Raw genomic sequence first — 21,811 nt, forward strand, 5'->3', positions numbered from 1 at the left:
AGGGAGCTTGAGGAAATGGCTGCTTATAAGCAGTTCCAAGCTGGGCTGCACAGGAGAGGTTTCAGGTGTGTGTAGTTTCGGACACTTGCAAGTCCTGGAGGAGAGGATCCAGTGAAAAGGAGCAACTGGACTTCTCCCATTGAAAACAATGGGAAACAGAATCCGGGTTTTCCTGACTACCAAGCTGTGCATTATGGGATTCGCAGTCCCAAGAAGCAAATGTAGTCCTACACAAGTGTACCATGGAGAAAAGAGAAATAAACAGGAGTCAGCAAGGGACTCTAGATAGGTGTTCAAGGTGATTCCCAGGCTTCTGACAGTCCCCTTACAGCGCCCCCTGGAAATGGGACGACCGAGTCGTAACAGTTTAGATAAATAAGGGCAGGTCTACCTTGTCTAAAATTCCTATTTCCTAATCAAAGGTTTAACAAAACCTGATTGAAAATATTTGTAGAATTTGTACAGAAAAATAAAGTCCATTGTGCTTTGCAGAGGGACACCATGACAGGGACAGACACTTGGGTCTGTAAGTAATGACCCATGATCGGGCAAGCTATTATGTAGTGCAGCAAGTAAGGTAGTATACTTGCCATGGTGATCCACAATTAACAATATACCACAGTGACGTTACCATAGTCAATAGGTTCTCTTTCCCATTCCAAGACAGATCTAGAATTGTGTTTAGTATTTCATTTTGGAATGTTAGTAGAAGCCTCAGGGTTTGTGCCAATCATGGTTGTTCCCATGCGCTTTAGCATTTTCCTAACATAGGCCAACCATGGCATCTTAAAGGCATGATCAAGAGCCACACAATCTACAGTTACACCTTCAACCTTCTTTTCCATACTTGCTATTTTAGAGCTTTAAAGCATTTCCAATTTAGTTTCCCAAGTGATCAAAGAGCACACCCAAAAAGGAAAACGTATCAATTTTGGGGAATATTACACCGTTCATTATGAATATACAGGGTTTTGTGATTCTCTTCCCATGCACCTTAATAAAAATGTTAGTAAGTTTCAAGTGCAAATTCTCCATGAATTGGATAAAGATATCAAGTGATTTTACCCCTTGAAACCAGGGGTGGAGTCAAATTTACGTATGTAAAGTTGCTATTGTAACTTTAAAAACATAGGCAGAGATACTCTGCCATGGTGGCAGAGTATGGGGAACTTGTAAAAAGTTTATCAAACTTCAAAAAACACTAAACATAATATTAATGTACATTTATTTTATTAAATAAAGAACGAAATAAAAACACTTGTAAAACACTATTACTTAACTGTGACTCATGGTTAACTAAACAAATATAATGAATACATTTAATTAAATTGACTTTTGTGGAGATTTACTCACAAACAGGTACATAAAATGTTTATATCTATTTAATATAAAGTAAAGAGTATGTATAGAATTAATTTAAATGTAAATTTAATATTGCAAAAAATAAAGTTACATTTATTTTTAAGTTAGAAAAGGCTAATAAAATATTTTATAATATAGTATTAAGTATCTAATTTAGTAGGTCATACTAATTTAATGTATTTACTAAGGCCCTGTTAGAAATGGGGTCTTTGGTTGGCAGTCAGGTTACCCCCTGTCGAAGCAAGGACCCTCACTCTAGTCAGGGTAAGTCACACACAATCCAAATTATCCTGTGCCCACCCTCTGGTAGCTTGGCACTGAGCAGTCAGGCTTAACTTAGAAGGCAATGTGTAAAGTATTTGTACAATAAATCATACAATAACACAATATAGCACCACAACAATACACCACACAGTGTTTAGAAAAATAGATAATATTTATCTGGATATTTGCAGGTCAAAACGATAAAAGATGCAATAAGAAATTGTAAAGATATCACTGGAAAGTGATATAAAGTGTCTTAAGTCTTTAAAAAGCAAAGTCCCTTTCAAACACAAAGTACCTGGTTTGGAGTGAAAAATCTCCGCAAAGGGCCGCAAAGGAGGAGATGCGTGGAAAAATGGTGAGTGCCTCGGTTTCGCCCCTTCACACACGGACTTGCGTCGTTATTTTTCATGTGGGGAAGACGTGCTTCGATTTCCGGCGCGTGGAAAGGTCTCCTTTGTGGGTCGCGGGGTTTTCAGACGTACCGGGGTCTGTGCGTGGAATCCTGGGCTTGTTATCCGGCTGCGTGTCGTTCCGGTGGGCTGTGCGTGGAATTTTCTCCCTCGCGGCAGGCGTTGCGTCGATTTCCTCTCTGGAAGTCGGGCGGCGTTATTCAGATGGGCCGTTCATCGAAGTTCCGGTCACACTGCAGGCTTCGCGCCGATCTTTTCCTCGCGGGGTCGACCAGCGTCTTTCCGGGTCAGCGTGCAGTGAATTTTTCACCACGGAGCAAGCTGTGCGTCGAATTTTTCAGCACACAAGGAGTCCAATTGAAAGATAGAAGTCTTTTTGGTCCTGAGACTTCAGGGAACAGGAGGCAAGCTCTATCCAAGCCCTTGGAGAGCACTTCTGCAGCAAGGCAAGTGTTCAGCAAGGCAGCAGGGCAACAGCAAGGCACCAGTCCTCTGTAGAAAGCAGTCAGGTGAGCCCTTTGAGCAGCCAGGCAGTTCTTCTTGGCAGAATGCAGGTTCTGGTTCAGGTTTCTTTTCCAGCAAGTGTCTGAGGTGGTAGGGCAGAGGCCCTGTTATATACCCAAATGTGCCTTTGAAGTGGGGGAGACTTCAAAGAGTGGCTAAGAAATGCACCAGGTCCCCTTTCAGTTCAATCCTGTCTGCCAGGGTCCCAGTAGGGGGTGTGGCAGTCCTTTGTGTGAGGGCAGGCCCTCCACACTCCCAGCCCAGGAAGACCCATTCAAAATGCAGATGTATACAAGTGAGGCTGAGTACCCTGTGTTTGGGGTGTGTCTGAGTGAATGCAGAAGGAGCTGTCAACTAAACCCAGCCAGACGTGGATTGTAAGGCACAGAAAGATTCAAGTGCAAAGAAATGCTCACTTTCTAAAAGTGGCATTTCTAGAATAGTAATATTAAATCCAACTACATCAGTCAGCAGGATTTTGTATTACCATTCTGGCCATACTAAATATGACCTTCCTACTTCTTTCAGATCAGCAGCTACTACTTTAATAATGTATGAGGGCAGCCCCAATGTCAATGTTAGCCTATGAAGGGAGCAGGCCTCACAGTAGAGTAAAAACGAATTTAGGAGTTTTACACTACCAGGACATGTAAACTACACAGGTACATGTCCTGCCTTTTACCCACACAGCACCCTGCTCTAGGGGTTACCTAGGGCACACATTAGGGGTGACTTATATGTAGAAAAAGGGGAGTTTTAGGCTTGGCAAGTACTTTTAAATGCCGAGTCGAAGTGACAGTGAAACTGCACCCACAGGCCTTGCAATGGCAGGCCTGAGACAAGGTAAAAGGGGCTACTTAAATTGGTGGCACAACCAGTGCTGCAGGCCCACTAGTAGCATTTAATCTACAGGCCCTAGGCAAATATAGTGCACATTACTAGGGACTTATGAGTAAATTAAATAGTCGAATTGGGTATGATCCAAGGTTACCATGTTTAAAGGGAGAGAGCATATGCACTTTAGCACTGGTTAGCAGTGGTAAAGTGCGCAGAGTCTAAAAGCCAACAAAAACAGTGTCCAAAAAGTGGAGGGAGGCAGGAAATAAGTTAGGGGTGACCGCCCTAAGGCTGTCAGGTCTAACAGGCCCTGACTCCATTATTCTCTATTGGACGGTGTTGCAGTACCGGTGGCTGGCCATGCGTCGTGCTGGACTTATTCAAGGTCTAAAAATGAATGCATATACTACTGTTTTGGGTCCTTTTTGGCTGTAGAAACCTTAAAAGTGCATCTTGTGAATAGGAATGGGCTTACTCTTTTGCGAATAGGTGTGTCTTTCCCTGAACCCACCCTACCCCTCCTTATCCCCTGCTTGCAACTTCCTAAGCCCTCCTATTTAGTTGTGAGCATTCCCAAGTTTCCAGTCACTCTTTCTTATCCCTCCCACATCTACTACCAAAACCTGAGCATATGTTGTGAGAGAGCTCTATCGGGGCAGAGATCTCTGCACAGAAAAGGTAGTAGAGGCAGAAGTGTAGGTTTGTGAATAGCATTTTGTACTCTGTGAACAGTACTACTGTAGTACTACTAAACATACTGTATCCAATGGACTAAGGCTGAGCCGTCCGAACAGTCGACCTCTTTGATGAAGTGTCTCTTCTTTTCTGCACACTTGATGACCAATTTGGCTTATAAATACAACCTGGAATAGTCATAATGTCAGTAGGAGGAGCTAGTATTCACATACAACATAGTAGTGTTAGCATCTGGAGTATTATTAGTCCAGTTATGTAGGAATAGTTGTGTTGGACATATTAGTATCTGACAACCCCTAATCACAGCAAATGCTGTATAAATCATTCCTGGATATGCAGCAGAAGTTCACATTTAAGAGCCTGATTATTAGTGTCCCAATATTTTGGAATGTAATACTGCACCAAGTAAATATTGATGTCATTGGGTCTGATATTTAACAGGTGCAGTATTAGCTCCCATTTCTGAGTTCCTCCTCTCACAATGAAGGATAACTTGGTAATAATGCATGTTTCTTAATTTTGAGTTTCAAAGCTAAGAATGTTCTCTATTCTCGAAGCATAAACTCAATCTTATTTTCCCTGACAAAACTTGTGGAACAAAAATGTGTGTTATTATATTAAAAGGGGTATTGACAATTTAGTAACAAAATCCTTTTAGTACCGCAGTCAGAATTAGCATACAACGCAGAATGTGACCCTAAGACTGCAGAAAAAGCATTGTGAACACAGTCCACGAAGTATGGTGTTCCACTTCTATTTAAACGCCACTAGTCTGCCCTGACTAGGTGTAAATGAGAGCTGGGATCTGGTGCACAGCATCAGGCGAGGGGAGGGATTTGGCAATAGTGAGGAAGAGAAGACTGAAACCTTGATGCCACTTTTATAGTCAGACAGGAGCTGGACACCAATTTGATTTAAAATGCAGCCCTATCCCTAGAGTGAAATTACTGGCTAGAATCTTGGCTAGTAGTATTTGGTCCACTTTTCTTCAGCTAATAAATCAAAGTACAGGAACACTGGCCCATTTGTGATTGGGCAGTTCTGCCTACCTGGCCCTATGTGCTTGAAAATCTGCTGGTTCATCTCTGAGGGCTCTACCTCAGTACATATTATTTTTTAATAAAAACATGCACAGAGAATAGAATGATGACTGAATTTTAATTAAAATCATATGTGGTTAAGATTACCTTATACATCTGGCACATGTGACAATTATCTAATATTAACAAAACTTAGATCTCAATCTTGGGAATGATCATTGAGAACATACAATATTTATTTATTTAGATGATTGATTTAAGTAATAGGACATTTTGAGGCGCAATGCCCTAAAAAAGTACAAGTGTGGAACATAGGGGGTCATTCTGACCCCGGCCGGCGGCAGTAGCCGCCGGCCTGGCTGGGGCCGCCAGAAGACCGTACCGCGGTCAAAAGACCGCGGCGGTCATTCTGGGTTTCCCACTGGGCTGGCGGGCAACCGCCAAAAGGCCGCCCGCCAGCCCAGTGGGAAACACCCTTCCACGATGAAGCCGGCTCCGAATGGAGCCGGCGGAGTGGAAGGTGTGCGACGGGTGCAGTAGCACCCGTCGCGAATTTCAGTGTCTGCTGAGCAGACACTGAAATTCAAAGTGGGGCCCTCTTACGGGGGCCCCATGACACCCCTCACCGCCATCCTGTTCCTGGCGGTCGAAACCGCCAGGAACAGGATGGCGGTGAGGGGGTCGGAATCCCCATGGCGGCGCAGCAAGCTGCACCGCCATGGAGGATTCCCATGGGCAGCGGAAAGTCGGCGGTACACCGCCGACTTTCCGTTTCTGGCCGCGGCTGTACCGTAGAGTTTTATAATAAACTTATCTCCAATTTATATAAACTATAAAACAAAGAATGATATTGGACAAAAAGTACAGAGTTTAAAAGGGGTAGTAATATGCATTTTCATTCGAACTAGTACATTAGCAGAATTTTATTATTGTGGGTAGATACCAGTCTCTCAGTCTAGAGCAAGTTATTGAAATTATCACATAAAGCAGAGAAGTGCATTGTAAGAGAGAACAAAACGTTTGATTGATTCAGTGCTGAAGGGGCCAGATGGTACACATGACTTGAGAAAGGGAATGAGTCAGTAGGTGAAGCTGAAGAGAGGTCTGGGATTTTTATGTATACGTAATGATGTGGAAGTTATCGAGTAAGGTCAGTTTTTCAACAAACATTGTAATGATTGTTTAGTCTAGCCCGCCTGGTTTCATGGATAAACAGACAAAGAGAAGGCAACAGCCTGCATAGACAACAGGACTCGAGGAAAATATTTGCAAGAAAGTTCTCATTTCTTTTTGATAGGTCAATCTGTCTGTATTTTATTTGAGCCTAATAAACTTAGCAAGATTTTTTCAAATACAATCACATTGCAGCTTTTGAACCATAGACAAAGAGACAGGTTTCGGTATTTCTTGGATGAAATGAAGATTTTGCTTCCAATGTACAATGAAGAGGGGAACTTCACTTAACAGAATTGGATGAATTAGGCAGGATTATATGTATTTGCGGCGATTTAAAATCATACTTGTATAGCTATTTCAGCTAAGTTTGGAAGTTACTTTATTAGGTTGTGGCCTATTTTCCCCATTTTATTCACACTGCTGCTACCCATGCAGAACATGTTCTTAGTGTAATGCAAGCTTCCATTGATTGTTGTTCTTCTGTATATGAGACTGTGAGTTATGCCTTGGCACTGGGGCTTCACGCTGAGACATTGTTTCATCACATGAGGCTCAGCCAAGGCAATTTCAGCTGCACATTAGTGTGGTGCAAGCCTGAGGTTAGGCATATAGGGCTGTGCCTACTCATGAAGTGCTACATCTGTGCATTTGATGTTGTGATTTGACATGTGTCATCAAGCTAACGTTTGTTTGACATCACTTCCTTTATCAACGGGGCCAGAGTTCATGTGATGTAATTTCTGGTAATGTCATGGAGGACATCAAAGGGAGTGTGATGTCACTCCTGCCTCCCCTGGCATTTTGATGAGTGAACATCCATGACAGTTTTATCAAAATAAAGTGAGAAATTTAAGTATAATATTTGAACTTCTAAACAGGGAAGGGCAAAAGGTATGAAAACCAGGCAATGCCTGTGAATTGGAAAAAACATAAGTGAAGAGTGGAAGAGTACTTGGTGAAAGAGAAGCAGTTTGTGGACATTTTAGGAAGAGCTCTCTAATAGCTATTATGAGATGGACTCACAATGGCATTTATGAATATGTGAGTTACTAATACAGAAGTCTACCTTCACATACTCATACATTTTTTCTTTTTTTAAATTAGCCCAAACATTTTTACTCGCTATTAGTAAAAGTGCAAAGAGGACACAATCATTTCTATTTGTACTCTGTTTACTGATATTTCCTGATTATTCACAATTTATATGTTTTAGAACCAAGTCACAAAGGCATTTAAGAGTATGTGAAGTAGTACCACTGCAACATGCCCATGCTCTTAAATGCCTTTGTGAATCACCCTTGTCAGACATGCAATCATTTTCCACTGGTGTCTTAGCATCCATTCTACTATGGCTATGCAACCTGGCCATGTACTAACCACTCTTCCCATGGTTGTCTCTCAGGCAGCTAAGGCAAACAGTCATAGGCTGCTCAGGAAGGTAGTGTGGTGAACAAGAGCTCAGAACTCAACAGTCAACCAACAGAAAAAATAACATAATATTCAACCCAGTAATTATCTATCTTTTATGAAAACGGAAAGTACTTTATTCACATAGCAGAACTAAATTCTACACAACCAATGGATTAGACAAACAGGGTTTAAAACTACTTTGCGATAGTGAGGTGATGCACTCCAACTTTCCAGTGTCTACCTTTCTTCCTATTGAAGTTGCAACTCTGCATTTATTGTACCCACTGTGTGTCCTTGGCAAGCATTAGACAAAGATGTAGATAACTTAATTTATATCCAAAGTGAATTGCGTAACTTCAGTTCAATGACTTTTCACACCTTTCTGGCAAAAGTGTAAGTGAACACGGCAAACTTGTCTGTGCTTATTTAGTCGTTAGTCCCTAGTGTAGGTTAGACCATAAATGTTTAACTTCTGGAATCTATAGCAGTTTGGGCAGTTCAGTAAGAGCAGACTGGCTGTGACACTCACTACAGCGGCTCTTCTCAGGTGTTAGCCACATTGGCCGTCTCACTTGGTACAATGGTATTGTAATAACGAAGATGAATCCGATGTTTCAGGAAGTAAGTTCCTTTTAATAGGAGTATCTTATACACAGCAAAAGGAGACAACACAGGACAGTCAGCTCTTCAACGGCTCCCTCAGAACCTCCATCTCCAACACTCTAATCTGATGTCAAACATGACATCAGTACAAGAGATGAGGTCCCTCACACTCTATAGTTAACATTCTAACACAAGCATTTCCCCTTTTAAAACAATTACTAACCCCTGTAAAAAGAAAACACAACAGATAAAACAATACTAATTATTAGGACCAAAAAAACAAATTGCATAAATAACAACATTTAATAAAACTATATACAGAAGAACATTTTGAGAATGAAGATCTTTATACTACACACAAATATTTCATAAAATTAAATTTTCCTTGAGATGACAACCCGGTTGAGATTCCACACCCTTCCATCCTTAATTTTCACTGCATTTCTGAAAAAGCTTGACAACTTCAAATGGACCCATAAACTTACTATCACACTTACCTGACCTAGGGTTCCTAATTAGAATCTTGTTCCCCACTTTTACCTCAATTTTGCACGTGTTCTTCCTCCTATCATAGCTTTCCCTCCTTTTCTCCAAGCATTTTTCCTGTTTTTCCTTTTCTTCCTTACTCATCTCACACCATGATACGCACTCATCCTTACCCCAAAACACCGATCCTGATGCCAAACACGTGTTAGCCTTCCGGCCCCTGAAAAGTTCAAACTGTACTTTTCCAGGCGTGGAGTGAGGTGACAATCTGTATGCATGAAGGACATTTTTGAGGCCATCCCTCCAATTCCTACCAGCCGCAACCTCCAATTGTATGCACTCTTTTATGCATTTATTAAACCTTTCCACTGTACCATTGCCTTCGGGATGGTACAAAGAACACTTTCTATGTATAATACCTCTGGATTTAAAATACTTTTCCATCTCAGTTGATACAAACTGGGGCCCATTGTCAGTAAGAATAGTATTTGGCAAACCCTCACGACTAAAAATCTCATTAAAGAAATCAATTACTTTCTTAGCTTCCATACTACTACTAATACCTATTTCTGCCCATCTCGAAAACTGGTCCACCAGAACTAAAATATAATTACAACCTCCTTTTCCATAGATTGGTCCTACCACATCAACTGCCACAACATCCCACGGTTTGATAGAAACTTCTCGAGTACACATGGGTGGTACTCTTGTTTTGTATACTTTATCACTGTTGCAGCAATCATGACAATCTCTTACTTTCCTTTCAATCATGAGATCCATGTCTGGCCACCAATAATAAAGACAAATTCTAGCTTTCGTTTTGCTCATACCTTGATGCCCTTCATGTCCTAGTTCTATGATCCTCTCTCTCAAAGAAACTGGAACAACTAATCTGAGCCCACGCAACAAAATATCATTCTCTACAGACAATTCATCTCTCACCTTCCTAAATCCTCCTAATTCTTCTTCACCTTTCACATACGAACTCCACCCACTACTGTGTTCTCTACATACTTGTTGCAACACTGCATCCTCCAAAATCACTCTCAACCACTCATCTTGTTCTACAGTACCTCTTGTCACATTACAAACACTAATGACATCCTCTTGGTTCTTCCCCGAACTACCTTCTACTTCTGTACTGAGTCTTGACAAGCAGTCAGCAATCTTATTACTTGGACCTGGAACATAAAACATCTTGAATGCAAAATCTTGTAATCCGACGATCCACCTACTAATCTTGCCAGAGATCATATCTAGTCCTCTTTTCATAAAGACCTCCACAAGAGGTTTGTGCTCAGTAAAAATATGAAATTCTTTTCCCCACACAAAGTTCTCCAATTTATTAACAGCCCAAAACAACTCAAGGCTTCCTTCTCAATCGTCGAATAATTCGCCTCCACTCCTCGCAAAGTCCTGGAGCAGTACACAACAGGTTTGAGATCATGTTCTCCCACATCTTGTAACAGTACTGCCCCAAGTCCCTTCACACTGGCATCAGCCATGATTACACACATCTTACTTGGATCAAATTAACTTAAACTTCCAACCGTTGTCAATTCCTTTTTTATACTCTCAAATTCCTTTTTGCACTCATTATCCCACACAAATTCTCTCCCTTTCTTCTATAGTTTTCGCATGTTGGTCGTTTTCGATGCTAGATTTGGAAAAAATTTAGCATGAAACGCGACCATTCCCAAAAAAGATAACAGTTCCACCTTTTTCTCTGGTTCACGTAAACTCAAAATGTTCATAACACGATCCTCCTTAGGACACACCCCTTTTGAAGTTATCCTATGACCTAAATACTCCATCTCAGTCCTACAGAAAAAAGACTTTTTAATTTTGAGAGTTAACCCATGCTCTCTCAAAATTGCCAACACCCTCCTAACTCTTGTCTCATGCTCCTCTTCAGTCTGTGAATGTATCAAGATGTTGTCTTGTAAGCATTTGACTCCTGGTTCTGAACCAAACAAATTGTACATTAAGCGCTGAAACACAGCTGCTGCACACACTAGGCCAAAAGGCATTCTTTTAAACCTGAAAGTTCCAAAAGGTGTGACGAATGTGGTGTAGTCCCTTGAATCTTCATGTAACATGACCTGATGATAAGCTGATGTCAGGTCCAATTTGGTGAAATACTTGAACCCGTGTAGTAGTGTGACCATCTTCGTTATATTGGGTAACGGAAATTGATCACTCACCACACATTTATTAAGATTCCTCAAATCCACACACAGTCTAATGTCACCAGACTGTTTACGTGGGGCCACTATTGGTGACACCCATTCCGACTATTCCACTGGCTCAATTATTCCATCCTTGCATAGTCTCTGTATTTCTCTCTCCACATCATCTTTCATTGCAATAGGAATAGGACGTACTTTGGAAACTACTGGAACTGATCTTTTTTTTACTCTTATACGATGAACATACTTCTTAAGACAACCCAGCTTGTCACTGAACACATCCTCATACTCCTCAACAATCTTTGGCAAAGTATCTCCCTTAATTCCTTGCACAGAGAATTCAGGAAACTTCTGCACTTTTTCAATAAATTCTTCTCTAATCATTACAGGAGTAGAAGAGTTGGGATCCAGAATAATGTTAATTTCTCGTTGGTGTGGCCAACTCAAAACACTTTGGGGGTGATTCAGACCTTCCGCCAAGGTTCCGCCGCCGAATGACCGCACCGCGGTCAAAAGACCGCGGCGGCCATTCAGACATTTCCGCTGGGCCGGCGGGCGCTCTCCAAAAGAGAGCCCGCCGGCCCAGCAGAAATGCCCCTGCAACGAGGACGCCGGCTCAGAATTGAGCCGGCGTAGTTGCAGGGGTGCGACGGGTGCAATTGCACCCGTCGCGTATTTCAGTGTCTGCAAAGCAGACACTGAAATACTTTGCGGGGCCCTCTTACGGGGGCCCCGCGGCACCCCCTACCGCCATCCTGTTCATGGCGGGTTTCCCGCCATGAACAGGATGGCGGTAGGGGGTGTCTGAATCCCCATGGCGGCGGAGCGCGCTCCGCCGCCATGGAGGATTCATTGGGGCAGCGGTAAACCGGCGGGAGACCGCCGGTTTACCCTTTCTGACCGCGGCTGAACCGCCGCGGTCAGAATGCCCTCGGGAGCACCGCCAGCCTGTTGGCGGTGCTCTCGTGGTCGGTGACCCTGGCGGTCACCGGCCACCAGGGTCAGAATGACCCCCTATCTCCTTTGACCGGCACTTAAGTTTTCCCAAAAATAGTGTTCTTTTTAAATGAAATTTCCGACTCAAAATAAGCCCTCAGCAGGATAGTTTGACCACCATACACTCCAGGAATAACATCCGGGTCCTTTAAATGAACTTTATGACTCAAATGTTTATCAAAAAACTCATTAGACAACAACGTCAACCATGCTCCCGAGTCAAATAATACCTCCGTATCTTTATCTAAAATGGAAATAGTGTCTCTCGGATGACTCTTTTTCTGAGTATTTGTTGAAATCGACAAAATACAATCCTCCACCACTTTCACAGATGCTTGACTTTTGCTCGACTTACAACATTTAGCAAAGTGGCCCCTTTTATTACACAGCCTACAGATGACATTGATAGCTGGGCATTTCTTATACGAAGCAAAATGACCTGCATTGCCACAGCGGAAACATTTAAAAACTTTCGATTTAAACCACTGTCCTTGAGCCACATTATCCTCTTCCTTCCCACCAGATGCTTCTCTACTTAAGTCTTCTTTTTTTGTAAAGACCTTGTCACTGAGTTATTCTTTCCTCTCTCTAACTCTTCCACACAAGCTAAGGTGTGTTCCACTCCTTTAGCTAGCACTATTACTTCATGTAAAGATGGTTCATCTTTTCCCCATAATTCCTGACAAATTTTATCACTCGAACATCTTAACAATGAACTGGTCTCTGATTCGTTCTTCGATGGTGGCTCCAAATTTACATGTAGATGCAAGTTTTCTCAAAGCTGTAATATAGTCTTCAATACTTTCTCCAGGTTGTTGTTCTCTCATACCAAAATGGTATCGCTCCAAAATAGTACTAATTTTAGGTAAATAATGTAGGTCCAACTTTTTCAAACATATCTCAAATTCATTTAAGTCTGTCCCTTCATCTCCTGTGTCAGGTAAATTTTCAAACATTTCTTGCCCCTCACATCCCAAACAATGCATTGAAAGAGCCTTCTTTCTTTCATTCGATAGATTAGTTCCACATACTCTAGAATAATGTAGAAAAGTTTTTTTCCATTTAGACCATTTTATTGGTGGTTCTCCTGGTATGGTTAAAAAAAATGGTGGAGGTGAGATGTTTTGCATTGTTAAAACAGGAACACTTTAAAATTGTAGAAATATGGGTAATTAACTTTAATATATAAGTTTTAAATTGTAGAAAAACAGGTATTTGACTTTACTTCATAGGTTTTCCTTCTTTAGTTTGCTAACCTTGAAGTTCCACTTGACATTGACTTTGTTGTATCTTAAGTCAAACATTTAGATTTCTTTTTAAGGGAAATTGCCTTTTATTAGAGTTCAAGAGACCCAAGAACAAAAAAAAAAAAATCACTCAGTTCCGGTTGGTTGAGAGTTTTTTAGAGCTGAAACTACGTCGGCACAGCGGAGTCAAAATAACATTGTGCACCGGTGAGCTTAGAAATATAAAATGAACGTTGCATGCCTTTCTTTCCCGTGTAATTCTTTGTTTGTATACTTTGTACTATTCGCCGCTATAAATTACAGTTCCAGCAGAGCGCAGCACGTTAATAAAATGTCCGTGTAGATTCTTTACTTGTGTGCCGGTATAAATTACCGTTCTCCAGTATACATTTAAAACGGCTCGGCACGCGTGTGTTAACTCTGTTTCTGTGCCGCTATAAATCGAAGTGCCATTAGTTTACAATTTAAGCAGCGCGGCACGCGCGTGTGATCACTGACAGTTCTCTGGTATACATTTAACACAGTGCGGCACGTGCGTGTGAACTCTGTTTCTGTGCCGCTATAAATCGAAGTGCCAATAGTTTACAATTTAAGCGGCGCGGCACGAGCGTATGGTCTATGTTTCTGTGCCGCTATAAATCAAAGTGCTACAAGTTTTCAATTAAACACAGCGCGGACACGTTTCATTTCCTGAGTGTGGCATTGATCAATACACAATGCTGACTCGCACAAGCAAACCAGTTGGTTCCTTTTTTGATGTGCCAGCGCGCACACCCTCGCGCGGTGCGCTTCAGTTTCTTTAAATAGTGCTCGCACCAAACAGAAGACGGAGTGCTTAAATACTGAGCACTACGAAATACAATGAAAAAGGAAAAAGAAATAGTGCTGCACTAGTATAAAATCTTGAGCTCATCGCTTGAATAGAGAAGTTAATTTCTATGAAGATGGAATTCTCTTGATGTCGAGAAAATATACGAAGTCCACAGAGAATAGTAAAATCCACAGTTCAGTGTTAAGATACTTCTGCCTCCTCATCGCCACGTGTAATAACGAAGATTAATCCACTGTTTCAGGAAGTAGTTTCCTTTCAATAGGAATATCTTATCCACAGCAAAAGGAGACGACACAGGACAGTCAGCTCTTCAACAGCTCCCTCAGAACCTCCATCTCCAACACTCTAATCTGATGTCAAACATGACATCAGTACTAGAGATGAGGTCCCTCACATTCTATAGTTAACATTCTACCTCAGGTATCAGAGGTATTTTGTGTTGCTGGTCTGCACAGCATTACTTGATCTAAGCAGTGGCAGCCCTGTAGACCAGCTATGTTAACGTCCAGAGATGGTAGTTGTAGTCTCTGGACTGATTGCCTTCAGATGATGTCCTCTGGCAGATGCAGCATCTAGATTGATTTGGGCGTCTTGGCTGATGGTGTTACACTCCTTTGTTTATCATGTCAGCAGTGGCAGCACCCATCTTTCAGACTGTGGCAATATGCTTGGTGACATGAGTAGATATTCAGGTTCAGTATTAAGTGCAGCATGCATGGCAACAGCAAAGAGTGACCGAGGGGCCTATTCACAACATAGGACACACCTGACTTCATGCTCTGAGGGAAGTCAGTTTTACCTGGGTGCTTCACATGCCAAGAACATGCTAGGCTTCTCTTCCTGGACAGTCTCTTTGCCATTACAACCAAGCAGACTTGTTCACTCTCTCAGGAGGCAGGAAGGCTTCCAGGCACTTCAGACAGACCATAGGTTCCTCCACCAGAAAGTGCAGACTTCAGGTGATATCCCCTCCCTTCAGGGAAACTGACTGTCAGACAGACATGCGCCCTGTTTGCACAGCATCTCTTGGAGTAATCTGTGAAGTGCTCCTTTTCATGGCCAAAGTGAACCTGGCAGTAGTTTGCATCCCACATTTATACACATTTTCCAGAGCGAGAATATGTATCCACTGTCTAAGGGTTAAGAACCTGTTGGAGTTGGTTCATTTTCAGATGTCATTTTCAGTCTGCTCACCGGACCTAGACTTTCTGCAAAGTTATAGTTCTCAAAGCAAGTTGCAAAGAGGATAGCTACAAGCAGGATTATAAAAACAGGGAAACAATGACGTGTGATCAGGCACAGAAAAAAGGTAGAACCTGTCTAGAAATGTCCTCATCTTGAACAACAGAGCCAGTCATTCCACCCCTACGATCTCCAAAATGGCACTGAACAGGAAGAACTAATCAGCAGTATTTTGCCAAAAAGGACTTCAGTGAATTTCTAAAGGTAGCCATGTCTCAGTTTTAATTGCTTCAGTGTATGGGCCAGGGTCAGTCAGTGGAAGGCAGGCAATGCCCAAAATTAAACAAATGACACTGGCGTCATTTAAATTTCACCCAGGCCTAATGTTTATACAAATTCTTACCCTGCATACCGAAGTAGAACATATTCATGACACAGCCACAGTTAATCTTTAATTTCTATTGTCTCAATGTCAAAATAAGCTTTGAACTTATGGTACAGAAACAAGGCCTGACACTTCTCCTTCACCAGAAAACCATTGGTACCAACCACAGTGTCTATTTTTAACGGAATCATGTTGTACTGTACTTTTTCTTTCCAACAAGATCAAAAATGCACTAGTACATTGGGGAACGCTGCACAGAAAACAATGTTAAACTGCCCTTAGCAACTCTCACACATGCCTGGCAGGATCACACTTTTTGCAATGCTTTTCAAAAAGGCTGATGTGTATGGTTAAAATCAGTGCCTAATAGTCCTTGTGCTGGCTTTTAAGAATTTACTGTATCAGTGAACAAGGGAAGGAAGGAAGTAAACGCCAAATTCTTTAAAAGCACTCAAAACACCATCTCCATGATTTTTTACACAGCAAAAAACACTGGATATTACACGTTTTGAAAATATCTGAAAACACTGGATAAACCCCACTGGAAATTACAACAAATAAAATCTTAAAAGATGAAAGCTTAGAGATGGCATAATGCCATTGCAGTATCATCCTTGCTCTTAGTAATATGCTGTACACTAAATAAATAATATTGTTATATAGATTGTCATTTCATGAATTAATATTGATGGTGCTTATTAATATATTCTTTAAGAATGTGTTTTTGATCACTCACCATTTTTATTCTGCATAGTTCAAATAATTGTCTTTAAGTCAAACATATTGATTAATGATCTTTATTAATAGTCATCAATCTGAAGCCATTCTGATAACAAATGTGTTGTTTAATTGTAAACATGACCTCATTAAAACTAATTTCTGCTTTTTAAAATGTTTTAGGCATTGGCAATGGGAATGATGACTGAATATTATCATTACATCTTTACCACCTTGGTAAGTTGTGTATTGACCATACATCCATGTCAAATAGAGGAGAAATGCCTCACAACGTTCACAGTTTAATTTCAGAAATTTATTTTTAATTTTTATAGTGTGTATTGATCACTGCATTGCTGTTTTGCAAGCTAAATATACAACTGCTGTTAAATGTACCAATTTTTTCAAAAGGTCAATGGTTATTGTCACTATAAGAGTTAAGAGGTCTTTATTCCCCTTGAGAATTCATATAAAAAGGCAGTAAAACTCAGTATATGCCTGCATTAACAGTTTCAAAACATCATCATGAAACTCTTCATTGATTATTTGATTACAATTACAGAAACCTACATTAACCCAGTTCTGTACAGCAATGAAACTGCCTGAATGCTTGAATTCTTCAATTTTCATTTCCATCACACAGATTAACAGAGTCATAGAAAATGGGTAATCATTTGCTACTTTGTACATGTCATTTACATGCATTCACACAGAGACAACTTCTCTACACATAAATACAATGTGCTCAAATGATCTACCTCTCATTTTGAAACACGCTAATGGCCTGTTTTAGTTTAGAATTGGATACTCTGTCAAAATGTGATGTCTGCCGTATCACAAGTGGCATAGATTAAAGTGCACTTGTAATACAGTGGATGGAACATCCACCATGTTTGTGATGGAATATCTTCCCTTCCTCTAAACAGGGCATATACACATGCACACAAATGCACAGGTCCTTTTTTCAGCACACACGTAAAGACACCAAGAAAGATTGTTATGCACACATGAACACAAACATAAATCATCATGTGGTAAAGCTCTAACATACAAACCTACTTGAACACTCTGAGCTTGAATCACAAACTGCACTTTTTGAGTAAGTTTGCACTTTTGAGTAAGAGTAATACTTTTTGGTATTCACAAACTTCATTTATATAACTATGTACTATTTGTATATATTTTTAAATTTTATTTATATTTATTTATATTTTTAATAATATTTTTACCATTATTTGCTATAGAATTTTATTTTAAGTCCCTACTTCCGTTATTTTTTCTGGGAGGGTGTTGCAGTACCAGTTAGTCATGTGTAGTGCTTGGCTTACTACAAAAGTGTATGATATTACAGTAGTGTAAGTTCCTTCACAAGTGCAGTTTCTGAATACTGAAAAGTATTAAACTTACTCAAAAGGATAAACTTACTCAAAAGTAAAAGTTACCTTTGTGAATTGTGCCATGAGTTTCCTCACACATTTGTTCATACATCTACATATGTGAACACTCTCTTTCTGAAATACCAACAGTCAAATATATTGACAGACACAAAGAGTTCAACAATATGGGTATAACTTCTTACACAAAAACACATTCATGTGTTAATTCTCTCTCTCTCTCTCTCTCTCTCGCTCTCTCTCTCTATATATATATCCCCCCGTGCACACATACATTCAATTACTCAGGCACACTTTTATACATCAAAAAATATTCAGAAAATTGCTCCTTCCCCCACACACAGAAATATACTTCCATATATGTGAACACACAGGCATTTACATAATCACAAGTACACATTCATGCACATATATATTCACTGAAAAAAGGTTAAAGTGATGTTGAAGTTATGTGAAAATGTCAATTTAAATGTATAATTTTAACTAAACAAACAGTGAAATTCACCAGTTATAGTTAACACAAGAAACTATAACTCGTGCCCCCACCAGGCACAGTGTTGCCATCAATTATGTCACTACAGTTGTCATCAGTGATGTTATCAATGATGTGTCATGTCATGAGTGTTGTAATATGTGAGCCCATAAGCAGTGCATGACGAGGGTGCAAAGGCCATGCTCTGCAAGGGGATTTGGATATTCAGGTATGGTAATTAAATCTTACTTTATGTTTAAAAAAACTAGAAATTCACTGAAAAAGCAAAGGTTAAAATTATTTTATAGTTAGGCATGCTTCTACCTTAATGTACCTTAAAAATACCTAATAAATTCACTGAAGAAACCAAAGGTTAAAGTGATTTTATAGTTTGGTGAAAATGTCTGTTAAGAAATATTATTTTGCACTTTAAAAAGCTCTGAATTTCACTAGCAATAGTTAACTGAAGTAACCACATCTTGTGCACTTGCTATGCACCGCTTATGGCCTCACATAATATATCACTAATAACATGTTCAACAATATAATTGTTAACATCAATGATGACATTTAAAATGGCATCTCTGTTCGTGATTCAATATAACTGGTGATTTTCAGTGTACCTTCAGTTTAAAATAACATTTTAACAGACATTTTCAATTAACTATAACATCACTTTAGCCTTTGTTTTTTCAGTGAATATATATGTACATACAACCACCAACACATGTGAAGTATTCAATATCGCCAAATTTCCTCACTGACCAAAGTGACATTACATTTGTTATACCACAGGATAATTGTTGGCTGAGATGAACATACTTATTAGGGATCAAACAGTGTTCGATCCTTTTCTATTCTCTCAAACACCCTTTCAAGTATAGCACTGGGACAATTTAAACATCTTGACAAGGCCTATGTGCCTGTGCCTTTACTATAAGTATAAAGTACTTTGCATAAAGAATCACTGTGTCTCTTCTTCAATTAAAATATAGCAAATGATGTAAAAGAGCAAGGAGGCTCCTGTTTTTCCAAAATAGATATTCCTGGGCAATTCCATGCAATTACTTCTACTTAATGGTACAGTTTAGAGGATACTTTTATTGCACACAGTCCTGTTTGTCAGGATTGTAAAGAAGCAACAAAGAAGCTGCATGGACAGAGCAAAGCCTAAATAAGCTGGTATATACCTGATATTTATGTAACAAAAGCAATGTGGGCTGAACTGGTGTTGAAGTCCAACAAATCACCAATGAGACTTGTTTGCTCCTCTAGAGAAATAAACAATAGGTTAAAAGAACAATGTGTGTACTGAACACTCTATAAAACCATAACTAATACATCAGTCCACTTACAGGCAATAGGGGAAAATGACACAGGTTTCATGTGAGATGTATCTACTTTACCATATTGTTCAAACAACTGATAGTTCAAACAGGTAAGCTAAAATCAATACGGGCAATCTTTACTCACCTTTGATAATTTTGAATGAGTAGCAAAGTAATTCCGAGAGAAATGCACAAGGTATTGTTGTTTATTACAACAATGCAATTTGAAAATAAAGTACAGAAATGCCACTCAAAGTTTAAGTGAAAAGATAATTATTTAATAGGAACAGGCAAAATTAAGCTACGTTTATATTGGAGTTATACACGTATAAACGAGAAACAAGTCTTCCTTCTAAATTATCAATTAGAGATCAACAATTATCCAAAAATATTATAATATCACTCTGTAAACTCTAGTCCAGGTTACTCACAGAGGTTGACAGGGCTGGGATGAAGTCACATACATGCCCACTGCAGGCTCCCTCTTTATGCTTTGGTTTTCAGTTCCATAGGATGATTATCAAGGCACGAGTAGCTTATAAGTCTTCAGACTAGTTGCATACATAGATTTTCTATAATTCTTGCTTCTCTGTAAATCACAGGAATCCCAATCATCTAATTATAAGTGTAGGGAGGTGGCAGAGTCTGCATGAATCTCTCTAGCAGTACTCCAGTTATGTGTTATACTGTACACTGGTCAGCAACCCCGCTGATCCTAGTACCTCCTCAAGTAGCCCTGATTTTATACTCTTAAGAGATGAGTTCTACCGGTAGGCAGTCAGCAAATCCAATAAGTGTTGCTTAAATGTCCCCATGTTCCAGTTTGTGAACGGGCTCTTCTAGCTCTCAGACACAGATGTTGGATGGTGAAGATCTAGCCAGACAACAGACCAGCTCTTTAAACCCTCCACTGCGAAAAAGGCAAAGATTCTTCTAACATGCATGCAAGACTTATTCACTCTTTTATTTTTTGCATGCAGGAGAGCCAATTGTGTAGCAATAGTAACTATTATTTCATTAGTAAATTATCAAAAATCTGACCCTTGAATATCTTTTACCGATTCAGTCCAATATTTGCTTTAGTGCAATATATTAACTGTTCTAGGAAGAGTTCTGGGGAACCCAACATCCACCAAGAAACAATTGCACATGAAATTCCAAAGTGGATGAGGATAACCATGTGACTGGGCAGATTCCTCCTTCCACTTTCCTTAGACATCATTAACCATTTTAAATTGGTTCACTTCAAAGGCCTTTCAGAAATTTCTGGCATTTCTACAGCATGTTCCGTGGAGGGACACTCCGGGGCTTCATTTGCAAAAATCTGACACGGCGCCATTGATGCATCAGATTTCTTGTGCTTCCTGATCATCCCCTAACGAAATCATAGATGCGCTATATTTACAATGCAGAGCCCCACGGGACAGGTTTTCACATATGCATTAGAAATTCTGATGCATCTTTAGCGTTGTTAAACTGACACAACTCCAGCAATGCAAGGAGTCTCCCATAGGATAAAGCACTGCATCAATGTTCACCTGCCTTGAGCAGGTGGTAAAGTTTTGATGCAATGAAGTCACAGAATGTTGCAGTGAAATGTTGTAAATTTCACTGTGTCAGTTCTGTGTGGCTTTTCCTGTGGGAATGACTACCCTGCATACATTATACCTGGTGCAGGAAAAATGTGAGGCAGAGCTTTACAAACGGACGCATTGGGCCCAATGCGTCAGTTTGTAAATATGGAGCAGTGTAGTGCACTGTTAGTGCCCCTGCTGCGTCAAAATAAAATGATGCAGCCATGGCACAAAGGGCCTGTATATGAGGCTCTGAGTGTCTTTGTTGGACCCCCTCATGAAAAAAGCTAAGTGAAAGCAGAGCTATCCACTATCGAATGATGAGTTCAGGAAGCCTACTTAGTTTCCTCCACAGTGGTTGTGCTCACTTAATGCTCAGAGCAAGCATTTGGTAGCAGTCAAAATCATAGCGAAGGAATGCCAACATCCACAACATTGTGCACAAACACCTCCCACAGATATAACACCTCTATCCCTATGCCTAAACCTGAACTTAGTACTACAGCTTATGCACCGCACATGATTTATAAATGTAGAACTGGGATTTGCACTCAAGGTGTCTTGTACATCTTAAATGAACTTAGATGTGTCAAAAAACGAACTTTCGTAGAAGTAACTTTTTCCACACACTCCAGTGTCCCTTATAATGTTTTTCTAAGGGTCAAATGTGTATTCTTTGAACTGAGCGCTACATAAAGTTACCA

At 40.2% G+C, this 21,811-nt stretch overlaps 1 protein-coding gene across 1 annotated transcript in view; it reads left to right on the forward strand.

Annotated features, from left to right (window-relative positions):
* Window positions 1–21,811, forward strand: part of GRIK2 (glutamate ionotropic receptor kainate type subunit 2) — a 1,513,871-nt gene that overhangs the window by 469,928 nt on the left and 1,022,132 nt on the right. Inside the window, exon 5 of the mRNA XM_069235474.1 lies at window positions 16,523–16,576. Within this exon, the coding sequence (XP_069091575.1) occupies window positions 16,523–16,576 (54 nt within the window). The remainder of the gene's footprint in view (window positions 1–16,522; window positions 16,577–21,811) is intronic.

This window comes from Pleurodeles waltl, chromosome 5, assembly GCF_031143425.1.
Source record: "Pleurodeles waltl isolate 20211129_DDA chromosome 5, aPleWal1.hap1.20221129, whole genome shotgun sequence".
Taxonomy (NCBI): Eukaryota; Metazoa; Chordata; class Amphibia; order Caudata; family Salamandridae; genus Pleurodeles; species Pleurodeles waltl.